The following is a 13335-nucleotide window of genomic DNA, read 5'->3' as shown; positions in this document are numbered from 1 at the left end:
TGAAGTGCCTGCCGGGTAATGAGTGTCCTTGTCTGGACTTGTAGGCAGATAAAGAAGGAAACCTGAGTGCCCCCTACTGGTAGTCATGGGGAATTACAAACGTATATTTTAATTCAGTTTTAATCTTGTAATATTAAGACTACATGTTGGACACCACTACACCAGGACAATTCAAACTATGGATCATGAAAACATGTAGGTTTACAGTAGAGAATCACTGTTACTGAGTGGGTTTACAGATTAGTTTACTTGCACTTTGACACTTCAGTTGCTTGGTTTTATGAAACTAATTGGAAAGTGGTTTTTTTTTTTGTTTGTTTTTTTGCAGTGTCAAAATTGGAAGGAATATGCATTTTTGAGATGAGCAGTGGAGCTCAATATGTGTTCTTCAGACCCCATATGGTACAACCCACATACTGAGCTCTGCTGTCCTTCCACAAATCTTCCTTATAAATGCAGTCAAATAAAAAATAAACTAAATAAATAAACTTACCAACATTTGAGTTGACAAAGGACTGTTACAACAAACATATAATCAACCAAATAGTAATTTTCTTGTTTTTTTTGCTTATGCTGTATTTGGTGGCTATGGGATTTTTGTGTGTGGCTTTTCTGGTCTCCATCAAAGACAGTTTAAAGAAAAACCTCTCTTACAGTTGAATTTTCAATATCTTGGATTATGTTCAGCAGGTATAGTGTTCATATTTCACATAATCTTATCCAAAAAAAAAAAAGTTTCTTCTTTATCCAATAAAGGCATACATATGTTTGCAGATTTTCAGCAGTTAAATTCCTTTACTTAATATGATTACACGCCCACAGATGTGCATTTATCATCCACAGTTAATCACTAAGGGAACCAAATGGATATGGGAATTTAGCTTCTTATTTTTCGCACTAAACAAGTAAAAGCTGTAAACATATTGTCAGGAATGCTGCATTACAGCAGAGTGGCACAACTTTCATCTGAGAAATAGTTACGCCTGGACATGGCTGGGGGGAGGATTTGTTTGAAAGCTAGGCCAAGACTAATTCTTCTGTCAGAAAATGGGGTCTTGTGACTTTAACACTGAAACTCATTCAAAGGGGGACTTGGTGAGCTTTGCATCAAATATGTCTGATGGTTTTCATATTGGCAAGAAATACTGACACACACTTGCTCTCTTTTGTGGACTGCAGAATTAAAGCATTATAATTTAACTTAGATTCTTTATAAATAAAGAAAAAAAAATCCCCAAAACACTGTTGATTAAACCATGTTTTATTATTCCTAATATTAGATGTAGATACACAAGTCAACAAACAGTATTTTCGATTTGTAATGAAAATGCTCCACAGCACACTGACATCGTGTGGAAGGGTCTGGTATAACAGACACGTACCTGAAAATGGACAGCAGTTGTAATTTTTGCAATAAGTTGCATTAGTAACAGTAGTAATAATAGTAACAACAGTAGCAATAATGATCAGAATAGCAATTAATAATAGTAGTGGTATTAACAACTCTGAATTACAGAGGAACAGACATTTGTCAAAAGTAAAGAGAAATGAAGGTAGGACAGGCTTATCAAATGCTGCAAGATCGACCACTGGATGAAAAAAAAACAAAACAAAACAAAAAAAAGAAAGAAAACAAGCTTCCACCAGATGGTAAATATCCCGCATTCATCTAAAAGAGGAAGCTCAAACTGTCACCAGTCTGTATTTGCTCATACCTAATTATCGACATGTAAAAGCTGTGTGTGTGTTGTTTTTTTTTCCATTTAGTTACAAGAACTCTTAGAACCAAAAACCTATCTGTTTGACATCAATAATGCATACATCCCATATTCTGGTCAAAGCTCACCAGTAGCACAATATTATTTTAAAAGGATGCAATATGCAACATCAAATTGCAGCCAGCTGAGGACATTCCCACAAGACTGGATTGCCAGGATCATTCTGCATTAGGTATGCAATACAGTATTAAATGTGTGAGTATGTGTGATATAGAGAGAGCCTGTGTACAGTATGTCAAGTATGAGAATTATTTTTGCTTCACGTGACCAATTTGGCCAAACTAATTTAAATCATTCACATTCAAATGAGCTGATAAGAAAATACACTGTGTGACCTCTGAGCTGGAGCTAGTTAATCAACTAGATGCCGTGTTGGATGTGCAGAGCAGAGAAAGAAAACCGCTCGGGCACCGAAAAGGGATGACTCCTCCGTACAAAACTGTGCACAATGTATGCAAACTGCTTCGGCTCACTTAAGGTATGTTGCGTGGTCCCCAGATTCCAGTTCAGTTTCAGGCATCTTACACTGAAACCAGTGTGAGACTAGGAGCTCTGTCACACACCTGGAATGCAAACTCCCACAGACAGAGGCAAGGCAAGTTAGATAAAGTTTGGACTGTGTGCTGTTTACTGAACCCACTTAAATTGTCTCAGTTTGGATGATCAGTAATCCCTCTGATTTTGAGCAATCTTTGATCCAAGCAGCAAGATCTTAATTCGGAATAGCACACAAAGGCCAACTTGTCTACACCTCATAGCAGTTGTGCAATCACAACAGTTTGGTGTGACATTCCTGTGACATACCAGTTTTAATGTGCTACTTTCAATGAGTAATAACTATGAACTGCAGCTCAATTCTTGTACGTTCACTCATCAGATACTAACAGCATTGGCTGCTTTAACAAATCCCTCATTTTACTGACTGTTGTCTGCAATAACGGATATGAAACTGAACTACTGTCTACATTCACAATCTACTGTAAATGCTGTTTTTCTTTCAGCCACTTACATAGTTAAGGAATCTGACAAACCTGTCACCCATCCTTTGTTTATACCAACTGTACTAGATGGACAATGTCGTCTTCATTTATTTGAACTGCCAATTACATAAAATCTGTCAGGCTCCAATCCTGAACACGAGGTTATTTCATTTGTTCCAAGTACAATACAAAAGAGAATAAATGGCAGTGATTTGACACATACAAGCGTTAACCTATATTAAGTCATGCCACATATGCCAGAGCAAAAAGCTCAAAGAGAATTAAGGACTTACTCTATTCTGTTGTCACTTGCAAGCAGAGCTTCCCATGGTTGCTGTTAGGCACATTGTACCTGCATTTATAATCCACTTACTTACATTAGGTCATTGCCACAGGTCACTTTTTGCCCCTTAAACATTCACATCTTTGTGTAATGAACATTTTCTTTAAGACTGAATTGAGGATGAGTAAACAAGGGTTTCAGTGTAAATGCGGTAGGTTCAAGTAAAGCTCAGGCTCTTATCTCTGTTACAACGCACGTCAAGTGCATTCATCACTGCTCATCCTATTTCACTTCCACACCCTTCACATCACCTGGTATTAAATCTGTCAGCTGTCCATCTGTCCTGCTTGCATATCTCCCACAAAAGCTGTGCTTAAGTTTTTAATTTAAAAACTGCCCCTATGCCTTCATGCCAATGGATAAAACGGAAATAGTTGACTGAAACAGAAAGAAAAAGTCAGTGGTAATGTAAGCTTACACATCTTAAACTAAGAGGAAAAGAAAGTTTTATGAAATCATTCCAGTCATATTAGTTGGTGTTTGGGGCTGGTTTTCGTCTGCAGTTGAGCACTGAAAAGCAGCATCCATCTGGCCGTGTTTGATCAGGAACAAATAAACATGCAAAATCCACAGCACCACAACTCACACACACGCACACTAGAAAACTAATCTTCTCTGCTTTGTACAGGAAAAAAAAGAGAAAGTTGAAAATCAAGCAGAAAAGATCACTCAAAAGAAATAATAAAATACAGGCAGAATTAGAAAAAAAATAATAAAACCACTTATTAAATATATATATATCATTTTCCCAAAGAAACTTGTGATCACTTACTGCACACAGCTAAAACTTGAGATTTTATGTATGTTGCAAAACACGTCATAAACTTTCTTTCCTAAGAAAAAAAAACATACAAGGGCAAGCCCAACATTCTCCACTAGTTGAACCAAATTTGTTTCTCTCCACAACATAAATCAAGATTATCTACTAATCAACTTGTTTTTATCAAACCAGCATTTGCAAAAGATAAATAGTAATAATGATAATAATAATAATTATAATAATATCAATAATGTCGATCAGGTTCATCACGTGAATACCAGGGACATAAAAAGAGACTGATGCGATCCCTCCTATAAGAGTGTTTGACAGTGGGGACGTGAAACCGAAGTCCAGCCGAGCGGAACACCGCCATCCTTTGTGTAGTTGGAGATGTGACGTTGTATCAGCTCTGCTAGTTGAGACTCACCAAAGAAAAAAAAAAAAACTCCTGCAGAGAGGCTGAGGTGGGTACAGACGCAAGCTATCGCCAACCACACCTGTTACACAGACTAAGACAGTCTGAAGCTGGATGAGGGGGTCTTTCATTGTTAAATGTGAAAACTGGGTTGGATGAAGGAAAAGTAAGTAACAGATAAACCTGTAAAGAACAGGATCAGAGAAAAAGGGAAAGAGTTTTCTGCAAATTCTTGGGGGCCTGCGCTGACAGCAGTGTGTTTGTATGACATGTGTGTTCTATCCTTTCTGTCTGCCTCAGTCTGTTGGATTTTAAATTAACATAGTTTTCATTGATGATGTTACAAGTGTTCTATTTCTTCTTGCTAAAAAAGCTGAACCTCTTCTCACGATCCTTCTCTTTCCCCTCTTTGTTGCGCAAGGTGACACTTCCAGTATCACCTGAGCTCGGGGAGATGGGAGGCATGGTCATGGCACGGCTAATGGCCCGGGGACCTACAGGCGAGTCTCCTGTTGGGATGGAGCCCTGAATGGAACGAATCCAGGAGCTCATTTCCGCCTTTAAACAGAGAATGTTTTAATACACCTCATCATTACATAAACACACGCAAAACAAGTTTATTATCATCTTCTGTGACAAAACTTGGTTCTGAAAATCTCACCTCATCCTTGGCTTGAAACAGATATTCTTTCCCATCTCCTAGTCTGCAGACACAAGGTAGAGAAATGAATCACCGGGAAACTAGCATGGTAAATTGTACCACACCTCACAATAATCTCAATCTGGATGTTATGTTGGTGTGTCATTCATTTAAGAGAAAACCAGCTCAAGCAGTTTTCAAAAAGAGCTTTTCTTGTGCTTTTTCTTCTCACCTGAGCTTGAAGACATGTTTTCTCTTTTTATAATCATGGGCTACTTCACATACAGCCTGTCCCAAGCTGATGGGCACCTCCCCGTGGTACGGAATGCCATTGCTCGCACTCTTGCCGTCTTTATAGAAACCAAGACTTCCTTTTCTTACGACACAGTACACGTTCTGCCACGACCTTTGGGTACAAATTGATTTGATTAGTATGAGAAAATGTAGTAAAAGTACATTAGTAAAATAAAGTACACTGTATCATCTTTCTTTTATTTAGCTTCTTTTTAAGTAAATGGACCTAAAGTCTTTAAATTCTTTGCCTTCAAAAATCATAATTGGAAAAAAAAAAGAGAGAGAGAGAGAGAGAGAGAGAGAGACTAGGACTAGGTTAAAGATGCTTTACAAACAAGTAAATAATCCAAGACCATGACACAAAAGATGGACTTTATTTACTTTATTTAACACATAAAAAGAAGTGCAGAGATGAAAATGGAAGACAAAGATTAGAATCATATTGGGGCCTTCAGCCTGGCTTTGTATGGCATACACTCCCATAGCCAACCTATAAATAAGGTCTTTGTTGTCTTGCAACAATCAAACTTTACCTGCTAGCTGCCTTTTTGCTGTGGGACTCCATCTCCTGTTTTCGATAGAGCATCCCCTCCATGGTCTCGGGCTCAGATTCTGCTCCACCCCTGCTTGGTAGGGTAGCAGATGGTTCAAGGCGAGAAGATGCCAAACCGCTGTCTCTACCAGGTCCGTTAACCGATTCAGACTCTGAGCCCTGTTGGTTTAAACCAGGACAGGAATGGTGGTCAGGAGGCAGAAAAACACAGATATGGATAATTGAGGCGAGCAGCAAAGCAACCATTCACAGCCATACATAAAAAGCCACAATGATGCTCTGTATAATTACATCAGACATTTGTAAAGTGTGGGGTGACTAGATCCATATATACAGAAAACTGCATCATACACTGACATTACTCAATTAGTCTTTTACAAGGGTTAGACATACTGTACCACATAAAAGACCTTTCACACAAAAACACAAGAAAATATCTACAGTTTCAAAAGCTTCACAAATACATTTAAAGGAACTGGAAATCAGATTGTAAGTGGCAATATGTACATATATTCATTTATAATAATATATATTATCATTCTTAAGAATGTCGATACATCTTCAGACAAATCTCAGCATTTTATATTATTTGCAAATTAAATGATTGTTCTTTAAAGAAACACGAATGAAGACAAAACCTCACTGGGTTATGCAGTTGTAAAGAGCTCAGCAACAAGGTTTTAAACCTTTGAGATCTTTCAAGTTATTTATTCTGGCTCTTATTTGCCATACAAAACAAAGACAACCCACAATAAAAATCCCATTTGTGTACTTTTTTTTTTTAACAAACAGTTGTCACATGACTGCATCAAACAACTTAAACTAAAAGGAAATACACACATACAAGGAAAGACTAAAACAAGCTACATGTAAAATAGCACCAAACAGCTACATTTATCACCACATGTACTCTGGGCTCCACATTTACGGCCACTCCTGTCCTGGTCAATATGAGCACATACACAGCAGCAGACTGCAATGTATTCAATACATGAAAACATGAATCTGCATCATGCCTTTTAAACAGCAATGGGTTTCATTAATGAAACTGTGTAGCTCATGAATAAGTAAAGCAATGGCTGCATCTGTGACAGAGAAGCTATGGCTTCTTTAATAAAGGAAAGAGGCGCAGTAGTTGACCAGGAACTGAGTGGAGGCTGTGAAGAAGGCAAAGGGAAGCTAAAAGCTGACCATGCCTGAGTACTCACACGCTGTGGCTGCTTTGGCTTACAGACACGTTTAGGCTCTGATTTCTTTCCCACTGACAACGATAGCGATAATGACTGCTGGTGAAAACGCAATGAGAGATTGTTAAGGAATCTACTAGTGCCACAAACCTGAACGTTTACAGCTTGTTATTTTTAGTCTATCAATGTTATTTTTAGTCCACCTCCTTTCCTTTCTGAGGCTTTTTTTTTTAATCATCATGATTGTTTCAGAGAAATTCCTCTTCACAATATCTATCAGCAAAATAAACAAATGCTTTTTTGCGGCATTAAATACATCATTTAATTCTTTAAAAGGAGCAATAAGCAGAAATGAATAATTTCTGGATTGAAGAATCACGATGTAAAGAACTGGATGTGTAATTTATTCTGTAGTGTAGAGGGCCGTCACACACCGCCTCTTTGTTTTGATGTCCAGTCCCATGTTTACCAGTCGGTTTGGCAGTACCTCACTGCCCCCTCTCTCCTCTCGGGGCCCTAGGCCCTCCCTCTCTAAAAATGGCTACAGCCAGCAAGTAATGACAGCATTTATTTTCAAAATAAAAGCAGGGAGCAGAACAAAACGTTCACCTGAAGACCAGAATCTGACATTGCTAAGAAACATTGGTCCTTGGCAAAGAGCTTGTCGAATAAAGAAAGAGACAGAACCCAGATTTACATTGGCCTTGTATTTTCAAAGTGAAGAGCAGCGCACTGGAAAGGTTGAGGCGCTACAGTTAGACTTGGAGCTTGCACTTCTTCTCCTTGACAGGTAAGTAATAACAAAAAACATTATAAGTTACTTAGACATGCTCCAAAAAGTGGTGACATTGTTTTGCTTGTGTTTGCACTTTGCACACTTGTTTGCTGAAGAGTCGAATGGAGAGAAGAGGTAGAGGGAGGTGTGACTCGTGACATACTTTGTTTTGGTCTACAGACAGTGCCTTGTGATAAAACTATTTCACCTTTTGCCCCTTTAATTTCTCAAATTTAGATAAAGTAAATAAAAATCTTTCAATAATATCTGATTAAAGGAGTAAATAAATGAGGCAAGAAAACAGGAAAACGCCATTACAAGTTAATTTGTGCTTAATTAAGTTAACACATACCTGAGATGTGTCATTATCACTGTGTACTCCGTTCACTGAGACTGATTGATTAAGTGTGGTCTGGTCCAGACTGGTTCTATGTTTGAGATAAAGAGGTTAGTTTCAGAGAAAGAGGAAAAAGATTTAATCATGCTAAACACAGACACCCAATCTCCCTTCTGCTTTACCTGGCTGCAGAATCATGCGCTTGACTTTCTGCCTCAGATTGTGCCACTTCTTGTGTTGGTGGTGGCGTAGGAGGCCTTCTTGCTCTCTCCTCCTCTTCTCGTCTCCTTTGTATCTCCTGCTCCTCAAGCTTAAAAATAAGGGAGATTTAATAATGTTGTCTTTTAGTGTTCTCTTTAATGTAAAAGAATACCCAAAGCTGAAAAAAACTACAGAAAAAACATATCTTTCTACTTACTGTTGTGAGTTTCTCCAGCAGCACAAAGCGTTCTTCCCAGGCTGTAGCAAGTTTCTCGAAAGCTTCGTGGCGCTTGATTAAGCTCTCTACCTCATCTACATTTGTGCCCAGCTCTGCCGCTCGTACCAAAGGTTCTTGCCCTGCCAGCCATGACTCTGCAACGTAGGCATCACGTCCAAACTGCAGCACTTCAAGCACTGGCATGGAGATAGAGTTCAGAAGTGAAGGAGTGATAAAAGAAAAAGACATAATTAAACTGGCTAAACTTGAAAAGGTAGCAAAAGAAACATTTTACTACCTTCAGATAAAACAAAAACAATTGATTAACACACACAATGTTGAAAATTGTTTAGTTATGTGATGTAAAAAGTTATGTTAAAAAAAAAAAAGTATAAACGGCAATAAAACTATTAAAGCTCTTGTACATAATATCCACCAACTTCCCAAAAGTACTTTTAGGCCAGCAGCAGCCAAGTGGCATAAAAATGTAAAAATTAAATAAACCCCACCACAGCTCAATGTACTTCAGGATGAAAACCCATAATGGCACAGAGAAAACAGCCAAACCCAAAAGATAAATAAAAAAGGCATGAGCAAACAAATCAAAATACTAGTTCTGCCTGTACCTGTACATCAAGAAAGGTATCTACTACACATAGGTATACAACTCTCTACTCTTTAAAATGGTTTACTCTTCCATTAGCTTTGTGTAATTTATCCTAGGAAAACAAACAAAACAAGGCTACTGTAATCTTCCTAAAAGTAAAATGTACAATCCAGTGTCCAAGGTCTACAAAAGTGACTTTGCGACTTTGCTTCTTAAAAGGACTTAAAATGGACATATCAGTTTGTATAGATATCATTTTGAGCCCGTCAAAATGTGCTTATTGCAACATCTCCCTTGTGTGTCTTTTGGCATGGCACTACTAAAATGAATGCACCCTCATGGAGCTGCAATTCATGCTCAGCATGCATACCAATTTGCAAATGGTCCATCTTGTCTTGCCACTTTTTGTTGATCTTGTCTCTCTTCTCTTGAAGCTGAGCCAGTTTCTCTCGGATCTGTGAATCCAGGGACATTCAGTGAGAAGATGACAAAACCATGAAGTTAGGCAACAATGCATACCAGCCCTTTTGTTTTTTTGTTTTAAATCATTGTTGAATACCTCATCGGCTGCATAGTGATTATTGTTGAGTAGTGCATTTCCCATATCAGTACAAGCAGTAAAGCTGTCTGCTCTGGTCTCAATCTCTGATTTTATGTCTTGGTGATTGGCAATGACCAACCCTGCAGACGATACGTCCCTTGAAACAAAAAAAGATAAAAGAAAACCCATATAAATATAAATCTAACAATGATTAGTCCTACATGCATTATTGTTACTGAAATCTAAAGCACTCACCTAGGGCTGTCATGTGCATCAATCTGCAGGTTAACACCATCCATCCAGAGCATGAGGTCTCGCACACTGTTGAAGAAGCGGAATTTCTCCACTGTGTCCAGCAGGAGGACCCTACGAGTCTGTCCGGCTTCTAGCAAACCCTCCCAAGCAAGAATCACAGCTTGTTCACTCCTGTGAATGTCATCAGCTTTCTCACCAGCGTAGGCCTTCTGCAGCCGTGCTGCATCATCCTGCACCTGGTTCACCTTTGGGTTCAAACAGAAGAGCAGACATTCAGTGTTCTACTCACACTGGATCTGACTGGAGACCTCTTGTGATAACTGACCTGTCCACTGAGGGCCTGGATGTCGTGCTCGAAAGTGTTATGCTGTCGGTTTAGATGCTGGACAGTATTCAGGTCACGACCAAAGTCAGACGGTAAAGCCTCTTTCTTCTCCTTTATACGCCCAAGCACCTCTGCGGCATCTTCATGGAATCGATGCAGCTCATAGGAGGCTGCTAACATTTGTGTGCGTGTGTCAATTAGCTCCAGCAAGTCAGCCCAGGCCTCATTTAAACCATCTTTCCAATCAGCCACACTGGCGTTTTCGGGGTGACCTGACTCAATAAGGTCATCTGCTAACCCGTTTACTCCATCCACACGCTCTTGGCCGATAGTGCTGGTGTCACGAGCAAATTCACGGAACTTGTCCCTTAGCATCTGTAAAAAGAAAAATCAGGACAAAAAGGGAGGAACATAATTAAATCAGCTAAATTTCCCAGAGCTTTGTGTCTTCAAAGACTGGTAAAAAAAAAAAACTCACTGTGACATGTTCATAGTCTTGTCCTAGTTCATGGGAGCCAGCAACCACCTCCCTCTCAGCAATCCACTGTTCCAGGTCATCCATCTCCCGCTTCAGCTGGGTCAGCCGCAGTCTTTCCTGAAGCCGCCCGCGACGCTCCTCAGCAAGGTCTTTTAGGCCTGCATACAGCTTATCAACTTGGGCTTGTCGTAAGGTGATTCTTTCACTGGTTAATTGAAAGAGACACAGCCAAATCAGTCATTATGGGGTCCAACTTTGTTTGTAAGAACTTGTGCTAAAGATGGCTCTGTGGGATTTCCAAGTGCTTTTGCCCTCTAACCTCTCTGGATGTTCATTGGTGACCATGAGGCGACTGCTGTTAGCCAGCTGGTGTATAGTCTGGGCATAATCCTCAAGGGCCTGTTCCAGAATCTGGTGCTTCTTGACCATTACTAAAGCACTTTGCTCATCCTGGAAAGAAAAAAGAAAAAGGAAATTAAACTTTCCTAAAGAAAGAGATGTAGTAAGTAAGTAAGATGAAGTGAGATCACTTCCCCTTTTTTTTTTTTACTTGGGCTCAAATTACCTTTGCTTTTTCCTCTGACATCATGTGAAGCTCCTGCTCTCCCATCCAGGCCTCTGCCTCAGCTGCATCAGCAAAGAACTGCTGGGCACGACTGGCCTCAATTAGTCTGGCATGACGCTTGTCCGTCTCTGCAATCAGCTGATCCCAGAGGTTCTTTAGCTCAACAAGGCGCTCCTCTAAAACAGACTGCCTTTCTCCGTCAACCTGGCTCTGAGTCTCTCCTCGTCTATGAATGTCATCGATGCGAGGCTGGTGGCCCTGAATCTCCTTCTGCAATGTCTGAGTCACAAACAGGGAGAACCATTTTTTTTTTTACTGGTAGGCTGACTATTTCTGCCATCCTCATGGGTTCAGAGGTACACTCATCAGTGTTAATGACACCTGAGCAAATCACATGTATCTCACTTAAACACTGCAATCAACATGCTTTTAAATAAGTGTACCTGGTTCTTTTTTATCAGCATCTGTACGGTGGGCAGATCTTTTCCGTGGTCTGTGGAAGTGGCCAAAGGCATCCTCTCCTTCACCCACAGCTGTAAGAAAAACAGAAATGATGAAAAACCTGAGCATTATCCAAATTTTTTTTAAAATCTTTTATTGAGTTATGTGTTCACAAATGCAGTCATGCTTACAATTTCATCCTCCAGGTCTCTGTTGAACTGATGTGCTTCTTTGGAGGCGAGTAGTTGCTGCCTCCTCAGATTGAGTGGCTCCTGAAGGTTTCCAAAGCTGTCAGTGACACGCCTTTGCTGACCATCTATTTCAGTTAGTCCAGCATCCTCCTGGGACAGAGCCAGAGCCTGCAACTGTAGAGACTGCACCTCCTTCTCTCTGACCTCCATCTGATGCTCCAACATCTACACAGGAACAGCAAAGAAATTAAAAACAAGAAAGTAGAACATTTACTTTCATATATAATTTTTACAACAAGATTTTGCTTTGCTTGCACAATGTGGTCTACCTGGTGTTTCTTGAGGAGGATGTTAACACTGGTCAAATCTTTTCCGTAATCGTCGCTATTCAGCTGGCTCTCAATGTTTTTTAGCCAGACATCCAAAGCAGAGCAGCTCTGTGTAAAGAGCTCTGCTCTGTTAGCATCAAACAAGCACTGAGCCTTTGTGCGGGTCGTGCCCTCTAGCTCCTCCCACTGACGCTGTAGGTCCTCCAGGGTCTGCTGGACGACAGGCTTCAACTCAGGCTTCTCAGCCACAAGCACTTGACCTTCCTTTTGGAAACAAGACACAATAGCAAGTTTAATGTCATTAAACAGCTGCTTTGTAAATGTGAATACTGGTAAATTGTTTGCAGAAAAAATAAATACAAAGCAATCTACACAGCAATAAGGTTATTGTAAATAATTTGTTTTATTACAATTTATGCAAAAATGACCTCACCTTATCGATTTTGTCCAGCCAATCTTTGTTAGAGGCTAACTCTGCCATAAAGGCCTGGTGTTTCTGCCACTTGCTGTGAAGATTTCTGGCTTCATCATAAGACATGTCCTGTGCCGTCAGCATCTTCTCATTGATCCACAATGTAAGCTACAGAAAAAGAAAATGTAATTTACAGACAAACATATCATCATCATTTCTTTTATGGGCTTTGCTTATTTTATTTTATTTTTTTTTATCAGTTTAATTTCCAACAACTATGAATTACCTCCTGTCCATCTTGAAGGAAATGTTGAAGTTCACGATTATCCTTAAGTTTACTCAGCAACTCATTAGCAGCTCCCTTATTCTTATGATGCCTGGTGGAAATAAGCAGAAAACTTAATATTTACTTTAAAAAATGAAAATAAATGTAAACTTAGATAAATCTTTTTTTTTCTTTTTAAGTTTTATATTTCAGCTCGAACCTTTCCTGGATTGAATCAACTTTTTCCTGGATTTTATCAGAGTTGGCATTTGAATCGTTAATGAGGCGCCGTCCAGTCTCAACAACACCAGTTATCTTCTCCTCACTGGCATCTGTGGTGGTGAGGAAATCCTCATGCTTTTTAATAGCCTCCTCTGCTGCCTGAAGGCTGGTGGGCATCTCCGTGTGGGACAGCACATACTCCTACACATACAGAAAAAATAGTA

At 39.6% G+C, this 13335-nt stretch overlaps 1 protein-coding gene across 5 annotated transcripts in view; it reads right to left on the bottom strand.

Annotated features, from left to right (window-relative positions):
• Positions 1-4627: 4627 nt before the first annotated feature.
• sptbn2 (spectrin, beta, non-erythrocytic 2) overlaps positions 4628-13335 on the bottom strand; it is a gene marked incomplete at both ends in the record, with an annotated part of 33554 nt that continues 24846 nt past the window's right edge. For 2 of the 5 annotated variants that reach the window (XM_079247949.1, XM_079247953.1), the window contains 20 exons: positions 4628-4834; positions 4938-4980; positions 5149-5322; positions 5744-5922; positions 8078-8153; positions 8245-8372; positions 8481-8677; positions 9458-9542; positions 9647-9785; positions 9884-10128; positions 10209-10583; positions 10687-10891; positions 11006-11136; positions 11252-11530; positions 11695-11784; positions 11884-12108; positions 12213-12476; positions 12646-12792; positions 12911-13001; positions 13110-13312. In XM_079247949.1, coding sequence (XP_079104075.1) covers positions 4628-4834; positions 4938-4980; positions 5149-5322; positions 5744-5922; positions 8078-8153; positions 8245-8372; positions 8481-8677; positions 9458-9542; positions 9647-9785; positions 9884-10128; positions 10209-10583; positions 10687-10891; positions 11006-11136; positions 11252-11530; positions 11695-11784; positions 11884-12108; positions 12213-12476; positions 12646-12792; positions 12911-13001; positions 13110-13312 — 3483 coding nt within the window. Of the gene's footprint in view, positions 4835-4937; positions 4981-5148; positions 5323-5743; positions 5923-6959; positions 7050-8077; positions 8154-8244; positions 8373-8480; positions 8678-9457; positions 9543-9646; positions 9786-9883; positions 10129-10208; positions 10584-10686; positions 10892-11005; positions 11137-11251; positions 11531-11694; positions 11785-11883; positions 12109-12212; positions 12477-12645; positions 12793-12910; positions 13002-13109; positions 13313-13335 lie in introns of all 5 variants that reach the window. The other 3 variants (XM_079247950.1, XM_079247951.1, XM_079247952.1) reach the window with 3 other exon arrangements.

Source organism: Telmatherina bonti, assembly GCF_933228915.1.
Source record: "Telmatherina bonti genome assembly, chromosome: 10".
Lineage (NCBI taxonomy): Eukaryota > Metazoa > Chordata > Actinopteri > Atheriniformes > Telmatherinidae > Telmatherina > Telmatherina bonti.
Note: the sequence above shows the minus strand (reverse complement) of the source record. Positions and strands in the feature narration are given on the sequence as shown.